The sequence below is a fragment of the Epargyreus clarus genome, unplaced genomic scaffold (genome assembly GCF_041222505.1).
Source record: "Epargyreus clarus isolate Ecla_fem2 unplaced genomic scaffold, WU_Ecla_fem_2.2 ptg000007l, whole genome shotgun sequence".
NCBI lineage: Eukaryota > Metazoa > Arthropoda > Insecta > Lepidoptera > Hesperiidae > Epargyreus > Epargyreus clarus.
In genome coordinates this window covers 4,371,600-4,390,686 of record NW_027332215.1, presented here as the reverse complement: position 1 = coordinate 4,390,686, position 19,087 = coordinate 4,371,600, and the positions used below count along the sequence as shown (strand labels likewise).

Sequence of the window (19,087 nt, the reverse complement as noted above, 5' to 3'; positions counted from 1 at the left end):
ATATCATATCATTCCAGTAAATCCACAATACACCATACTAATTCATAAACAAACCCCTATAATGTACGACAAAGCGTGAATTTCGCAGAAATCATCATATCTTCTCATATTCATAGTGTCGCCATGAATGTCAATTGAATAGGAATACTCCTAATTAATGTAGGTAATATAACAGTTTCAACGCTAGGGTTGCCAACGTTATTTTACGACAAATCAACTACGCAACAATATAATTCATAAAATAAGGTTTATAAAACGATTGCACTGCATTTCTAACTTTGGTATTTTCAAATATTTTTGACAACCTCGTGTTAAACTCCTGGAATCACTTAGTATGTAATTTACAAACAGCAGAGGAGTCAAATAAATATTTGCAATCTGTAATTTCATAATGTTGTAAAACGTGCATGAAAACTACTGCTTTACAAATTTATAACTTTGATCTTTTTGTGTTTTTATGGATAACCATATCTCGTCAAAATTGCGTCAAAATTGAAATAACCTTTATATTAGCAAGAAGCAAGTAAAATATTTGAAAATAATGATATTTTTTATAAAATAGGAGTAGCAATAGTATGGAAGCATGAAGTCCACCTGATAGTAAATGACACCCCCACAATAGATTGTCAAATCTACTCATAATCTTCATACCTGATGTCGACCACAGACTGTTCTACAACTCGCTTCACTCGATGAAAACTATGTACGCCTCGAGAGCTAACTTCCCGAAGTCTTTCTCGTAAAACAAACTGTTGCAACTCAGTTTCATTCCTATCAACGTTTATTGAATAACCATCTCAACTTGCCCATTGAAGTTATTTCATATTAACTTTGAACGCGGAGTTGTACGACTAAACAAGTTTTGCTTTGTTAATTTAACTTGGGGCATTCTCAAAGATACTTAAGTAATTAAGTATCCATTGCTATGCTATTTTATTTCGTTAACTCTTTTATACAAAATATAAATGTGCCTGGATGTGACAAAATTCATTCACCGTCCGCGTATCTGCATGATAATTACACTGACATATGTTAAGTTCCAGTTTGGATTCCTGGCTATGAAGACAATTGAATTTAGGTCTCTATGTTGCGTCTAGTTGTTTGACCTTAACACTCTAATCTTATCTGGGGTTGACTATAGACGTCTATGGTCAGCAATGGCCACTTAGCATCATTGGTCTTATATATTAAATAAAAGTACTTGATCGTTTGCAGCTTTGAATAAAATGTACCTATAGCAGAAAAATATAAACTTCGCCAGCCCTAATTATGACGTAACTAAATTAAATGGTCGGGCGTGACGGATGTCGTCATTGCACCTCCCCTCGCGTGTAAACATTTTGATTCTTCCGTGTAATTATAAAAATATACGCATTATAAAACAGACAGGTGAAGGTGGTAGAACTGTTTGTGGTTCTACTCCGGCGGCACCACCGCCACACCTATTTCTGCCTCATAACAGCAGTGTCAAACGCTGCTATGTTCTGCTTTGAAGGGTGTGGTTAGGGACATATACTTTTCCGAGGCGTTCCAGCTTACTCCTCGGGGGTAGCGGCACATCTGAGGTCTCAGGTAGAAATATCTAATCTTATCTGGGGTTGATTACAGATGTCCATGGGCGGCAGTAGCCACTTACCATCAGGTGGAGTACATAGGTCGAGAGTCAAAGCACAAAGGGTTCTACCACCTTCAAAAACCTTCTGTTACATCTATATTATAAAAAAGACAGTGCCGGCACGTCACTACAAACAGTACAGAGGTGACACAGTTTTTAGGAACAAACACCTCTCTAGTGAGCTGCGACTTTTGAATTGGAGAACAAAAAAATCAGTTTCAATACAGACCGTCACTGCTTAATTACAAAATTTTAAAGTCACGTCAATGTAATGACGATTTTCTTTTTGTATGTCATAATTCTAGGAATTTTGTAGGAATAATCGAATATTCATGAACTATGGGGAAATCACACCCTTATTTCAATAATAATACATAGTAATTATGTACCCTTAGATAATAAGTGAACATAATATTATGCACCAAAGTTTAAAGCCTAAACCCGATTATTATTGGCGGAAAATATAAAGGTAATAAGGTTTATTATTGATAGGGTAATTTGTGTTAAGTTATTAATAACTTAAACATCAGCAGTGTCACGAAGTAGAAATACCTAATTAATTTTATATCACGTACGTCGTAAAATCCTCAAAGGGGATTGAATCCTACGTAGTTGGCCTTCAGAGGCACCACCACCACGACTATTTTATCTATTAAAAGCAATGTCAAGCGCTACAGTGGTCCGTTTTGGATAGTCTTACTCAGTATGGGCATTTCAACTTAGATTTTATTGGTAGCAACGCATCACGAACCGACTTCAGGTAGGACTTCAATCCTGTATGGAGTTGACTATTTTACGAACGGCGTGCATCCTCGTTTGCTAGTTCAATTGCCTAAAAAAAAGAACAATCGGGCTGAAATAGTTGGTGGAAGATCCAGGTTCTAAACAATTGAGATTTCGCCACCGCATGCATCTGCCAGGAGATGACGCGACGTTGCATGTACAACTTGAACAATGCATATCAAGTGTCTGGTTGTTGGCTCCTATGGTTGGATTTTAAAGAATGGCAGTTGAGTTTCATAGCTTCTTATTCTGTTTAACATTTTATTTAAAACTCTATGATACTTTAGTCCTACAAAATGCAGACATTAAAATTTCAAAAGAGGCATTAAAATACTGAAAAGCTACCCAATATTCCTAGTAATAAAATTCTATGTAAGAGATTTAATATTGTTTTTACAGAATACATAGCTTAGTATGTATAATTTTTATGAAATATGGTAAAACATAAACATTCGCAATATAGCTAGCTCCATAGTTATTTTATGATGCGAAAGTACTTTGTTCGACTACCATGCGAAAATCCTAAAGTCGAATTTAGACTTCTGTCGTCTGACAACACAATATACCTATACCTACCAATATACCTATACATACCTATAAACCTAAATATTCTGTATATATACCTTTATTGTAGTTATATGCCAATGAAGATGCCTAGAAATAATGTTATATTTTGGAACATGTCACAATCAATTAATTATTTTCACAAAGCTAGACACGGGTCTCTTTTCTGCTGGAAATTCGCGAAATGTCAGATTTCACCTTTAAATACTTTTTCAGAGAACGCTCAGTTGTGTAGGTTTCTTTTTTATTAAAATTTCACAATTATTTCTAATAACAATCCTCGAGAAATTACGAGAGTTGTGCCTGGCATTTGAATCCCGGATTTCAGCGTTAGACTGAATTCCATAAGTACCAAAAGAGTTTTGACAATCATTTCTAATAACAACCTTCGAGAAATTGTGAGAGATGCGCCTGGTATTGGAATAACGGATTGCAGTCTAAAATCAGATGTTAGACTAAAATCTATATGTACCAATGATGGCATTGTATCTCGACTGTGGCATTTACACGCCACAAACAAAATTACAAATACCACTTTATGATCCCAAACGTGGATGCTTTCTAGGAACTGGAATGCTACCTAAGATCTATTTCAGATGCTTCGCGACCCCTAAGGACTAGCGCTGAAAGCACTTTCACGTCACACGATAACTCTATAGGGTAACATTAAAGTTTCAAAATCCTCTTCGCACAGACACAAGGTCTGTAGATAGACCGTCATCTTCGTATCCTTTGAGCCAGTTTGGTCACCAAAGCAACGTCGCTAAGGGTTGCCCTCGTAAATATTATGATTAAGGCTTGCAAAGACCAAATGTGCGCTTATTAGTAGTATTGGTCCCATTGAAATAAATATTTTTAGAGTTCCGTATATCCAAAGAGTAAAAACGGAACGGTATTATTGAGCCTCCACTGTCTATCCGACTGTCACAGGAGCTTTTACAGACTATGTATAAAGGTGGGCGCTATAACAAAATATACTAAAAATAAAATAGTTGAAAATAAGTCAGGAATAAGTGGGAGTCGCCATATAAGAAAACATATTTTTCTGTATTTTTCACTTTTTCTATTACCGTAATAAGTAGACAGTTCACATATTATACTGCTATGGTATCAAATACTAAAGATATAAAAACAAATAAAAATTTGGTGGTACCGAACACTACGCGCGAGTTAGACTCACTTTTATAATTATTTAAATTTGATATGTCATTAATTGAATAAAATTATAATTTAAATTCCGAAAGGCACCTGACAGAAGTGTTAGTCAATTTTAATGATTATTTATTATTGGTATTTGATCTATTTTTCAAGTCAATACTTTTTCTTGGTAGTAAAAATACTTAGGCATCAAGGTATGAGTACGTAGTGACTTCCAGCTACTTATGTATAGCTTCATCATCATCATCATCATCAACCCATTACTGTCCCACTGCTGGGCGAGGGTCTCCTCTCATAACGAGAAGGATTAGGCCATAGTCCACCGCGCTGGCCAAGTGCGTATTGGTAGACTTCGCGTACCTTTGAGATTTTTTTATAATTCTCTTAGGTATGCAGGTTTCCTCACGATGTTTTCCTTCACCGTTTAAGCAAGTGATAATCAATTATTTCTGTCAACTATATAAGAATTACCATTTTTCTACAGAAGGAGGTCGAATGACCAAGAAGATACAAACAATAATATGTTATGAACAAAAACATATCTCTATCACATATATAGTACTAGTAGTAATAATATACACTGACACACTTCATCAGTATCTATTAAATCACTTGAACTTTAGGTAATTTGTCACATTCTACGCACAAAAGGTGCTTTGACCCTATCTGGTCGATGTGTGAAACGTAAAAGGAAGTTATTCGTTACTCCCCTCTTATCACTGATACCGGAGCCCGATACGCCGGATAAGTTTATTTAACATTTTTGTAAAACTATTATTTTGATCAAGATAATAATAGAAAATCGTGTATGTATAATCGTGTATGTATAATGTAGAAGTTGTTGCGAGCAGGTATAGTCATACAGTTTGCTATGGCGAAGTGGTTCATTTCTATATTCAGAGCGGAAGAAGTAGATCTTCAAAAAAATTGGTGACCGAACATTCAATTGTGGGAGTCATTGTAGACGCAACACACAATGCAACACTCGTATTAGTTTACTCGTATATAGCAGCAAAGGATGCACTTCTGCGCTCTGATCTAGTGTAGAGTTATAAAGCTTTCACTTTTCCAATTAACAGTACTTCTATAGGTATTCTTTATAGTGTTATATAACTTGAGAAGCTCAGCTGAAAATGGGTTGGGAGAACTATTTCAATCTCGAAATAAATCCTCGGAGAATTGCATCGCGGCCCTATAATAAACGAGACCTTGCCCCTATTGGCATTGAAGACTGCAATAGACTAGTAGCAGCAATAGATATAATAGTAGGAGTCGAATTTTATCCGGGGTTGATTACGGATATCCATGGGCGGCAGTATTCACTCACCATCAGATGGACTGCATTTATATCGTTCGTTGACTCGTTCGATTCGTTTGCTACTTCTATGTTATAACAAATGAGGATATAAAAAAAAATCCTCGAGTGCCGGCACAAGTGAAAACTTTTAAAATCCAACCTGGAACTGACACGCATTGACATATTTTTTCTATGCTGACTGACACCCGATGACAACTTCAATTTTGCAGTTTGCTTTGCCGTTTTACGACTTTTCGATCAAGCCACGTATCCTGATGCGAGTTTAACATTTTTACCCATCACAAAAAGTGCACAACGCCACTAAAGAAGTTTTCACTTCAAAAAATTTAAAGAGACTTATTTAAGAGTTAGATCCAAATGGAGTAATTAACGAAATCTTTGACAAGTCCAGAAACGTTTTAATACTTAAGACTTAAGTGGAATTATAATTTGATAGTATTAATACTTCTCATAAGAATGGATGGACTCTTCTATTGATTACAGTGTGATTTAACATTGTCAAAGTTTAATATAGTTATATGTAATTTTTTGCTTCGATCCCACCAGTATATACTCCGGTGAATAGATTTTGTTTTTGTTGTAGATGGATTTTAAATTTGTACCGATTACAAGAAAGTTGTCAAATAAATTCAACAGTCCAAAAAGTGTTTGTATGATCCGATCAAATAATAAATGGTCTTTCATGTTCCCAACTCGTGAAGAAAATATATTTTAGAAATTACGAACACTGGAATTTTCGGTATAGAATAGACTATAGATAATAATTTATTTGCCTTCTTTTATTTACATTAATACAATAATATTATTATAATATAATTTATTACAAAATGAATGTATATGCCATCTTCATATTTGCTTAGATAACTTTGTTTAATCTTATACATAAAGAAAATTCTGCATTGTTCGGTGAATAGCCTTAAGCAGCCTCATTTAACGTGAATTGTTCTTAGAAAATGTACTATAGCGTTGACAAGCGGTACACTTAATGTCAGTAATCGACTTGCGATCTAACAACTTTATAGTAATTGTATTTACCTACTTGGTTTTTCCTATTTATTTAGCTTTCTTTTTAACATTTTTTTGAATTATACCCTTTGGGTACGAAATTTTATTAGTAACAGTCCACTGTGTGTCCGTCTGTCAGGGTAACTAACTCTTGTCCCTGTAGGTCCGGGACTAGAATAGGGCTACGGTATCCCCTGCCTGTCGTAGGAGGCGACTAAAAGGGGGCTTCCGGGGTTGCGAGTGGCAAGAGTGGGAGCTCGAACCGTCCAGCAAGTGACCCCGGGAAGGACGGCGGTATGTGTGGTCGTATACCGTCGTAAGCACTACATGGTGTGGGAGGAGCAAAACTGCTTCCCCAGGGTAGAGCCCGGGGAGGTTGTGTTCCGTCGGAGATCCCGGAGTTCTCCAACGAGCGTTGAAGACGGCCACCGGGGGCGTTTTAGTGCGGTAAAAATCCCACATAACCCGGCGTCGCTCCCACGTCGTCGGGTACCTTTTGAAGGTTTCCCCCTCGAGGGAAAAAAAGGGTAACTAACTCTACTAACTCTTGAACCGCAATAGATATACATTTGATTTTTTACAGATTACGTATAAGGGTGGTTGCTACGATAACAAATACTAATAATAAAAAAAAATAGATGAAAATTTGATGGTACGGTATCTTCTATGTGCGAGTTCAACTCATGTGTGGCCATTACTTCTCTAGCAAAGCTCGAAATGTGACAATGTCTAGTATGCAGAAACTGTCAAATAGCTATATCTGACAGACAAAATATTGGCTTGATTGATATTGATAACGTGTGTAAGATCATATATAATAATTAATAGGCTTACGCTTGTTAATCATAAACAACTTTCGATCGTTGATAAAACATTGGATAGACTGTTTATAAATAATAGGCGTAAGTCCCATTTTCTGTTTCGTTTGCAAACTGATTTCGTTTGCTTTAATTTTGTTTTAAAGCTATTGACTAGCTTTAGTGGTGATCTATTTAGTGGTACTAATATTATAAATCCGAAAGTAACTCTGTCTGTCTGTCTGGCTGTCTGGTTGTCTCTTCTTCACGCCTAAACCACTGAACCGATTTTAATGAAATTTTGTACAAAGATAGTCTACAACCCGAGAACGGACATAGGATAGTTTTTATCCCGGAAATCCCACGGGAACTAGGGATGGCGATCTAAGATCGATTAATCGGAGAATCGATCTTTTGGACCAAAAAGTCGATTATTTTAATCGATATTAGTAAGGATTGATTGTAAACTATGCATTTGATCAAATGATCTTTATCAAAGTTGTTGTCCATGAGCCCATGAAGGTTTCAGAGTTGGTACAACCAATATTCGCCAGACGGCGCCACTGTCATTCCAATGAAGGTACGAATTTTCAGTTTTAACTATGTTATTGTCATTTTATTATCTTTTAAACGGGCGAAGCCGCGGGCAAAAACTAATAAAAAATATATAGTAGTCCAATTTCGGCAACTGGGCGATTTTCAATATAAACAATTTTCTCATTTGTTTGTCATCCAATATTCTTTTTTAAATAACACCATTTAATAAAAATATTATCTTTTATAATTATTAGAGTAAAATTTCGATTACTCAGCGAAAATGATTGGATTGTCTAACGATTTTAGTGATTTATGATTTTGTTAGAAATTGTATTGCATTTTACATTCACTAGAATCAAATCGTATGTATGTAATGTATGTTTAAATAAAAATTATAAGTCTTTTATAGAACTTACTATTTGATGTGATACGTATATTATCAATTATGTGAGTTAATCCGCGCCCAACTTTGGAGTAGTAATGAAATGTTCTTATGTAAACTTTATGTAAAAACCTTATTATAATTAAAACTACTACTACTTAAATGATAAATCCGCATGGCATGACATATATGTACCACTATGTAAAATTGTATAATATATACTTTTTAGATGCACACGCATGGAGTTTCTTTCGCCACTTCTTCTCCATAGCGAAACACCTTCCGAAGCGGTGGTAGTTTGTTGACGTTTAAAAAGTGTTTTATATGAACTGAAGAGATTCGAATTTGAATTTGAAATGATAACAACACATATCGTTATTGTCACTTAATTTATATATATTACTTCAACTCTATCATTATAACAACAATAATAACGTAATCCCGTGATTGCGATAGACACTCCCGTTAATTTAGGTGAAAACTGCAAATCCATAAAACTGCCGAGTGAATTTCGAATGTGATATGCATAGCGATTAATATGGCGTAATCATATTTTCGGCTTTAATCAATTTACCTACGATATTGAAACGCGAAAATAAAACTGAAAATGAAATACGTCCACGGTAGGTACATGGTGGGTATACATTTTAAAATTTTATGTATACCTATCTCAAATAAATAAGGTTCGGTTCATAATCATGTGGGGGTGTGTAATCCCACATACTTATTGTTCATAAGTATGTGGGAATTCATTTATTTCTCCCGAACACACGTTTAAACAAACAGTCGCTAAAAGCACACACACTACACAGTAATCCTACCTTAATATACGAGGCGTAGAGCTTCTTCTCCGGCGAGGAGTCAACGCCGGCGAGCAGCTGCCACACGATCCCCCTGAAGTGGTGCGGCACGCCCTGGCGGACCAGGTCCCGCACGAACTGGTTGCGCCTTTTCCACTCCACCTCCCAGTTGGAGACGATCCGCCCCCACAGACCCCACAGGTCCTCTTCCCCATTGCTGCCGATCCTCGCCTCCTCGTGACTCGAACTGGTCGCTGTGAAGATTAAGATGGAGAGTTATGTTGCATTTTGTAGACGGTGCATTCTAATTAAGTAGTTATAAAGTCTTTTATTTCCGAATAGTTTAGGTGTGGAAAATCTTTTATTAATTACGTATTACTACAGGTTCCACTTCATGATTGAGACTTAGCATATAATCCCCGAATATCATTCAAGTGTCACTTCGAATTATTTATGCAACCCAATTCAAGAGAGATTTTTAGACTGCTCTACCTCATGGTGTCATCTATGTACATATTATCGTATAGAACGAAAATTAATCTTGCCTGGCACTCCTTCACCTAAATCTCAGTTTTAGAATCGTACCAGCCACTGAACCACTTACGAAATAGTTAACAGTCTACGAGATTGCAATAATTATATTCAATTGTATACAATGACGTGCCTCGTCCGCTCCTTACGTCATGTCTGTATATGAAAGTATAGTAATATCCAACATGAGTAACATCGTAATGTATTCAAATTTATGATGAAATAATTAGCGTTATAAATTTAATTTTAATTTTAAGTAAAATAACACTTTCGATACATCTAACTTGCTGTTAATGTTAATTAATTAGTGAAGGAATCAAACAGTTGCTTAGTAAGACAATTTCAAAGATTTTCTTATGTTAGTTATAATCTGTTAGTTATAATTAATTTCTCAAATGTTTGCCTACAAGCGATCTTCAATTTTGGTCTACTAGAAATTGCTAATTGTTGATCATTGGCCGACAAAACATTGGATAAATTTATTATTAAAGCAGCGCAATCGAATACCGGGAAGGAGGTCAAATTTAACTTAAAAGATTTGACCCGAATTAATATACATATATTGCAAGTTAAATAAAATCCTGTAAAACTGTAAGCGAATGACAATAAAAACAGAACACAAAATTGCCAATATACTCAACAAGAGCGCGCAGATAACGCAGAAAACAGAAAAAAAAAACAAAAAAGAAATATCTTTTGAACTCGCAATGCACTATCACGAACCTCGCGATTCGTCATAACTCAATTTAGCAAACGAATTCAAAACTATTAGCACGGACGCAAAGCATCAGTCGCGTTACATGGAAAAATAGAAGAGAAAAACTCAACACGGCTGCATGTCTGAGTATAATAGTGCTGCGGATGGAAACCCTGTTGGTTTTCATTTGGTTATGTGCAGGGCGTTTTGGCGGTGCCGCGTTTACACTGAGCAAACAACTCGCTTAGCGTACTCGTATTTGCTCGCAAGTTTAAATATAGACTATTTAAACTTGCATACTGCTTAACATACGATTTTCTTCAACAAAGCGAAAATTATTCGCCTGTAATATGATTTAGCATAAAATAATATGTGATGGGTATTGTTCAATTTTATGAATGGAAAAAATCTCGTTTATTTTATTTTTAACTTCTTTGAGTTTTAGATTATCGCATTTGTTTTGATAATAAAATTAATAATCACTAGTTATTTTATTTTTGATTCAATCTTGAAATATCTATCACGCAGTTGCAGCTGCATGCACACCCGTGTCTTATTATAAGAGACATTGCCATTGACCTGCATCCTTAACCAAATTCATAAAATTGAAATCACATCTGCAATTGACCACAGGTGTGCACAAAATTAGGAAGCGCAATATGTATAAGCAAATATATCCTATCGCACATTTTAAACTAGAACACAGCATCGCATATATTAATAGTATAAGCGAAAATGAATTTTGGATTTTTATACAAGATGATATGCAACTACATGAACATTTTTTAATCTTTGTAATACCCTCGGCTCTAACGACGCGTACCGAGCCGATGAGCATGTAGGTCAGAGCAAATAAATTGTAATTAATAAAATAAAAATTCGCATTTCGCAGCATAGCATAAGTACATTACTTGGTACAATTTTTTCGTTATACAATACATACCATTTAACCGCCATCCATAAGGAACAAGAGGTCTAATGCAAGTTCAATATTATTATCATAATCTAAAAGGAGCCTTTTTATATTCAAGCTCCAATTCGATATACATAATACGACACAACATTACCTGATACCAAAGAGTTTCAAAAGAAATTATGAAAATATACCGTTTTGTATAACTATTTCACGCTTCATAATTTAAATACTTATTAAAATAGCCAGTAAACTTGAATGATCCACTGACAAGGCCTAGTACGTACCCAGCAAAATGTTGTCTATAACACTCGAAATGTAAAACTCCAGGACGCTCGTGTTGAAAACGTCCGATTTTTCGCTCATCTCTGCCAGAACGTCGAGTTACAATGCGTAGAATCGGCGATAACGGGCTATTGTGGACATTGTGGTATCAGATCGTCGCGTAAGATAAGCGGGGGCACTCTCGTGAGTAATGTAACATATAAGCTATATGCGTTGCTACGTCGCCGCTCAGATTGTTCTGCAACTAACTGGCACTCACGAATCGCGGTACAATTACTAAACGCGTATTTCGTGTCGTAAAGTGTACGGGCAACACATTAAGAGTCTCGCGTAAAAGTAAACGTGAAGAGGTATTGAGTAAATCGGACGCGCATCGCCTACTCTATAACGCAACAGTTATTATCTGTGGCATGACTGAAAAAATAAAATGAAAAATGCTTCTCGTTAGACCGACGGCCTGTGGCGGTGCGGTACATATGAGTATAGAGATTCCCGCTTTTATTTATTTCGCCTGTAATGAGTGATATTTAAAATGGAACATCAGATTTCACTAAGCTTCTTTTATAATCCGTAACTTTATATTGTATTTCGGGCATTAATAATTGTAAATTGTTTATTTAATACCATTGTGATATACTTATACTTAATGCTAAATATGTTTTGAAGGACCATTACATATTACTATCTCAGTAAGGTAGGTTGGAACAACGCAGTTAACTACGAGTATCTATCTTACCACACCCTTCACACCATAACACAGCGGGGCTATACTGCTGATTCGAGGCAAAAAGAAGTATAACATTAGTTCCTGTTTAATTTACACGTATATAACTCGATAGTATATCCTATAATTACTATATTTTTGCTAGTGGGCGTGGCCAAATTACCATTGAGTGTTTTGTCCAATGAACTTCTTGGGGCCACGGTTCAGACGTAAATGGTGTTTTAAAAATAAACAGGACGTCTGTTGAATGTACAGATGAAAACACTGCAGGGGCAAGCAGTTGTATTTTGAACGAGTATTCCCACGCGGCTTCGGGAGCACCCTTGCACGGACTTTTATTTTCCAGGAATCGTAACTAGTAAATGTTTTCGGAGAATAATAGCCTCCGTCCTATATGTTTGTGTAAAATATTTAAGCCAATTCGGTAGTTACCAAGGGATGGAGAGGGGGAGGTTTTAAAAACGTGTTATATGAATTGTTATCGCTAACTATCTTTATCAACAGCTCCTCATTCAATATTCTACGACTTAGGAAATAAGTCTAGCAGATATACAGCTTGCGAAGTTATAAATCTACTGCAGTCATCAACACGCACAGCGAAGCGCGCTGGCTACGGTAAAAATGCTCTTTGTAGAGAAACACAATTCTCTGTATGATGGACTTTTTGATTGATTGATTGAAGTATCGATGATGGATGATGAATATACCACCGTAAACATTAGACCTAATACGAAAAATAGAGAATTATTATAAAAGTTAATTCCAGTGCCTTAAAATAGTCTTTGCTACGATTTAGACAAATCTAACGATACCTCATATATTACGAGTATAATCCGTCAAGCCGTTTGTATTGCATGGCGCGCCACACAGTCAACCATACGTACTCTCAATAAGATTACTCTCCGCAGTTGGTTAAGAGAAATACATTATTTTTCATAGGTAACATACTGTTAGTATAAACCATAGTCTTCAACACAACTTTAAGTTAAGAAATCACAATGTAGTAAAAAATCTTATTCAATAACCGCATTGTTTATGATCAAACCGAATCGCCATTGATAATCTACGCAGTTAATTGCAGATTGAATACTTGTAAAGTGCTGGCGAATTAACTACCTTTTTAAGGTCGGGAACAGCTGATTGATACGAGATAAGGATCGATCATAAGGTCGGCGGATTTTATGAAGGTTTTGGTTAAGAAATTATATTACTTTACCCATTATAAGTCAAGTAGACTTAGATCCCCATTAGAGACAACTTTAATGAATTTTAGACGTAGTCACCGCACTTAATTGGACTTGTTGGCAACTGCAGTAAAAATAGTGTGGCGGTAAGGCACTGCTGCATCTGGCTACTTCTGCTTAACAACAGCAATTTTAAACGATGCTGTGTTGTGGTTGTAAAGAATACATACTTATCTGAGGCTTTCCAACTTAGTCATCATGGGTAGCACTGCATCTTTGACCGACCTCAGGAAGGAATATTATTTTCGCAGCAGTAGCCTCTTACCTAAAGGTTATTCCTTAGTCTCTCTTTAACGAAATCCATGGCAAGACTATATAACAGCTGTCGATGATTATTTTAGTGCGTCTCGCATTATACTTTAACGTAGGAATACTTGCAATCTTTAAACTACAGCTATGTATTTCAACCGGCAAGAGTGTGTTTCGAGTTAAGTTAAATTGTGCGTTTGTATCGCGGTAGCGCCGGTACCGACATTAATGTGGTTATACTGGATCAAAAAAATACACAAAGCCTTGTAGAACTTTGGACTTAAATGCAATTTGCATTTGTATATTTGTGACTTTTAGAGCTATCCATGTTTCGTTGAGACGTTTCTCAAATGCAGCCTATTGATTCATACATAATTTTGCCTGTTCTTGAACGCTATTGGTACGACTTGGACGTGCGCATAATTCATATATGCTACGTAAATCAGCACGATTACCAAATACTGCTGATTACGTACAAAAAAAAATAGGTAACGTTTATTCCTTTTTAAGTGGATAAATCAGTATATTTAAGTGTGAGAAGAGCAACATGAAAGGGTTACATTGTCGCGTAGATGTAGAGATACCGTAGTCTAATAGACTTGTGTATATTGGAGCAAAAGGGGAAAAAAACCGCATGTGCTCCGAGCGCTTAGGCGGGCCGTCTCCCGCTCGGTAATTGCACCGGCCCTTGTAATGCAGCGATGAATTTGTAACGGCCTGTCTGTATATCTATTACGTCTATAGATATATTATGCTGAAATGATTGTTTGGTTGACACGTTAATCTCTGAAAGTTGAAGGAGAAAACTTTTTGAATTCGATAATTGAGAAAGGTTTTAGATTTCTAACATAGATTAGTAAAGATACTTCGCCGCCTTGAAATTGAATGAAGCCACAAATGGCTTATTTTAGTAAGTTCTTTTTTTGAATCCTTGACAAATAAAATCATTTTTAGAGAAAATTTACGAATAAATAACTAATTTACGTAATAATTACGTAATTTACGTAATAAATAAATAATTATTTCAAATATTTTAGGGACATTTTAGCTAGGAGACGTGGCAAAACTTTTTTACGCAACTATTTCAATTCTCAAAACTGGGTACATTTTCTTGTTAGGCGTGAGTAATCTTTACTAATCTATGATTTCTAATAAATGTATCAAACATTCCGAATGTGGATCTGAAGATTCGGTCTGACCTTTAGTAGAAAGCGCTATTTAACAAGCGGAAGTCAACAAAAATAGTTATAGGGAATTTTACGTGGAGTAGTGGAAGAGAGAGGAGAGTGAAGTTGCGTGGCACAGCTTGTTACAATATCAAATAAGCTGCGTAAAACGCTTAAGAATTTTCCTATAAACACTATCGACGCGCGGCGTTGCTAGCATACAACCACATATCCGGATCCAATCTCGGAGCGACGCGCTTGCTCGATTGCATTCTGTGCTCGACTCGTTACTACCCTATACCGCGAGATACGCACTAAATTTTTAGCTGTGATTAATCAAGAGCGTATCCATATATTGATTGATTGATCCACACCTATTTCTGACTAAAAGCAGCAATGTTTAGCTCTGTTTTGTTTTGGTTTCAGAAGTGTGGTAAATGCGAAACAATAAAAACTAAGTGGTAAGGAAGATATACTTTTTCCAGTCCAATACATCTGTGGTCGACCTCAGGGTTGACATTAATCTAATCTGGGGTTAATACTGATGTTCCTCAGCCGCAGTAGTCATTTAGTATTAGTTGAACAATATCATAAAAAGCAAAAAATGCACGTAATCCACATGATGATAACCACTATCCACTACCTTTAAACTGATGTGATCAAGCCCAGGTAGAGTTGGTCTGATTCATGCTTCGCCGCCGTCGCTACGTCAGATCATCCTTTTAACAGCCGTATTAACCGCTACTACGTATCTTGTATTGGAAGTATATGATAAGGAGACACATTGAGGAGTTGTGCTTAAACTTAATATTACTTAATTGAATCTTCAGGGATGCAAAATTAACAAAACATCTGTGGGCGTAGGACTGCAACGAAGTTGGTTAAACATAAATTGGCAGGCGTGACCACTTACCATCATAGTAGGTAGCATGTTCGTTTGCAATGGCATTGTCATGAATAACATGTAGATTTCTTTCTGCAGGATAACTAAATTGCCCGTTTGCTAATTAAAATCTAACGGGCGCATATCTACAGTAATACCAATAGAATACGTGCTCAACCTGAAGTCCATCGCATCCTTTAAACGTCTCTCAAGAAGTTTGCCTTACCACTTACTTCAAACGAGAACACGAAATAGGTGTGGCCGTAAAGTCGCCGTAATCGAAAGTTTTATAACTACTGCTCGTTTAAAAGTACGATTGGTGAATCTAACTCCAAATCCAACAATCCAACACTGATCCGAAATCCATCTTACATAAACTTTTTATGAAAGTTGGACAATAAAAATGTGAGGCATCCACACTAGGATTCCCTGTGGGTTATGGACGTGGGTGCCACGGACATACACATAGGCAAATACACAAACACCCAGAACCAGAAACAGAAATCTAAATCTATCTTATCATTTAGATATCTGTCTGGCCGGGGATCGAACACGGGACCCTTTGCGCGTCAGACCGGTATGGTGAGCGCACCGCCACGCGGGTCGTCATACCTAAAAACATACATACATAAAAAAAACATAGTCTACCAGTGAATTTACATTGCATCTCAGTACAAATCCTCTATAATATGTACAGTCACGAGCATAAATATATGACTATGGGCAGATTAGCAAAAATATCTGACCCAAGAAAGAGTTCAGTTATATGCCTCCAAGAACGCAGCAAAAATATCTGACATTAATAGGGAGCAAAAATATCTGATGATAACGTTGATCAAATAATTGTGACCACCTTACGAAGCAAAAATATGTGACAATATTAATCTATTCACTTTTGTTATTCCGGCTCAAAATACAACTCGAACGTCAAGCCGCGGTCTTTTTCTTTTTTACGCCTTTAGGTTCGTACACAAAACTGCGATGCGACGTCGCATCGCAAAAATCTGCGAGCTCCCTCGACGCATCGCAAGAACTTGCGAATTGATTCGCATCGCACAGTGGTTGTTGTTGTTGGTCACCCTGAGAGACGCTACGCCGCACGATATCGCATCGCAGCAATTCGCATCGCAATTTTCTGCGTTGCGAATTCGCATCGCGTCGCATCACAGTTTTGTGTTCGAGCCCTTACGCCTTTTCTTTTTTCTTTTTAAGTCATAGTATCATATCAGCCAGTGACTTCATACATAAGAACTTATTATTATAAAAATAACACATCATTAAAATAATATTATAATAAAAATAATTGAATAGGTTTCTAATAATAAACTTTCAAACAATTCCAAAACGTTACACGTTTGTTGAACACGTTGGTTGAACACGTTGGTTGAACACGTTGGTTGGTTACACACAGCGTTGGTTGAAAAGATCCACTACCCACTTTTTAACGATAAAAATATATCAAAGTGATCTCAAAAACCTATTTCTCCGATAATATTGCTAATTGTAGAACTTGGTATTGCTAATATAAATAATAAAAGTTACATGTATCTATTAATTGTTGCGGTAACTTTCTTTTTATATTTTTGTCTTAGCAGAATATTCGTGACCATTTTAGTTTAATAGTATATAATCTATAGATTATTGTAAAAGTCGTTAGGGCATATCATTTTTGTTGTACACAAGGTGAAATTGAAGCTTTCCTATAATTCGTCATTTATTCCCAGAATTTAATCCTTATAAGGGACACTATCCGATAGTGAAATAATATAAGGAGTGTATTTTTTTTTTAAAAAAAGGATCTCTCGTTCGATTCCCGTATAGGTATATTTTACATAATTCGCCAAGTACAACTCAAACTCGCACATGGAGGATTCCGTACCACCAGATGTTTAATATTTAATAAGTAAAATACTTATTTTCCGGATCCCTTTTTACCCTTTGGGTACGGAACCCCAGAAACGAATGATGCAGTATTAGTTTTTATCAAAATCGGTCTCGTAACTCCTTTTAGCATTTTTCGCTAATACTTTTAGATTCGGATTAGGAAAATTCACCCTGTTAAAATACATTAATTATCCTTTCTTTGTCTTTAACCCTGTTTTTTTCTTACTTAAAAAAATATGAGAAAATATTTATAACGTGCTTTTTTTCTCATATTCTTTCTCCGACAAAATACATTGGCACCTTTGACCGGTAGGTTGATATATTTACATCAAAGATATTTATAAATTTTGTCAGATATCATTGCACCGTAGTTGACGTCACATGTCACAATTATTTGATCAACGTTATCATCACATATTTTTGCTGCCTATCAATGTCAGATATTTATGCTGCGTTCGTGCAGGCATATGTTATTGAACTCGTTATTGGGTCACATATTTTTGCTGATCTGCCCATAGTCATATATTTATGCTTGTGATTGTACCTATGGACGTAAAATTAATACACGAACGTGATTACATTAGGTTAAATCGACAGTCCACGTTAATGAGATTGAATCGACCAACCAGACTGGAATAGTGTGGAATATTCATAAATTGAGAATTTAAACACATAGTGCATATTATTACGCTTGGGGTGATTTAATCATGACGCAACCGGAGTTCATTTTCGGCAACAATGCATCTCTGTAATGGCCGAGTCGCCGTTAGAAATTTATGTATAGACGAGCTATGCCTGCAACTTCGTTCGCGTACATTCATAATATAACGCCCATACAACGCCCTCTATTAAGCTCACCGAACACACCCGTAAATTGAAATTCTCCGCTCCGCACGCCTGTCATGTAATAGAAAAAATGCTTGCAGTGACTAATAGTAATAATGATATAGCTGATCGATTTTAATAAACTACGGACTTTATTTTAATCCATTGAATAACAGTTTAATAGTTTGGTGCTATTCAAACGCACAGACAGACGAAAAGGTGAAAAATGATAGACATTGCCATTATTACTTAATCTCAGTTTTCCTCACTCCTATTTTTACAAATATATTCAATGTACAGACACGCGTTCCTTACATTTTTATTATATTTAAAATATTTATAGAAAATTGGACCAGCCTTTGTCATTACTGCTAAAGGGTAAACCTGTCAACTCGTTTAAATCGACAATTGCCCTGAAATTCTGTGTCGGAAATATCAAGTAAAATTGTTCCACTGAATAAACAATGATTAAATTATAGTTACAAAGAGAATAACATTTTGTTATTAAATATGAACGATAATTTAGTAAATATAAACGAGTATTTACTCTTTTGCTACTTTACTTACTGTAAGTTATATACATATATCGGTATATAGTATGAAGGTAATTGAGCACAAATAATTTAGTAAATATGAATAAAATAAATTGCGATTTCATTGCATACAGTGAGTACCTACTCTTATCAACTTTTCATTAAGCATTGTTTATATAGTTAGAGTTACTTAA

The 19,087-nt window shown here is 35.9% G+C and overlaps 1 protein-coding gene across 6 annotated transcripts in view; it reads right to left on the bottom strand.

Annotated features, from left to right (window-relative positions):
* Positions 1 to 19,087, bottom strand: part of Evi5 (ecotropic viral integration site 5) — a 142,761-nt gene that overhangs the window by 30,466 nt on the left and 93,208 nt on the right. For all 6 annotated transcript variants that reach the window (XM_073074403.1, XM_073074399.1, XM_073074404.1 and 3 more), the window contains one exon: positions 8,981 to 9,213. In XM_073074403.1, the coding sequence (XP_072930504.1) occupies positions 8,981 to 9,213 (233 nt within the window). The remainder of the gene's footprint in view (positions 1 to 8,980; positions 9,214 to 19,087) is intronic.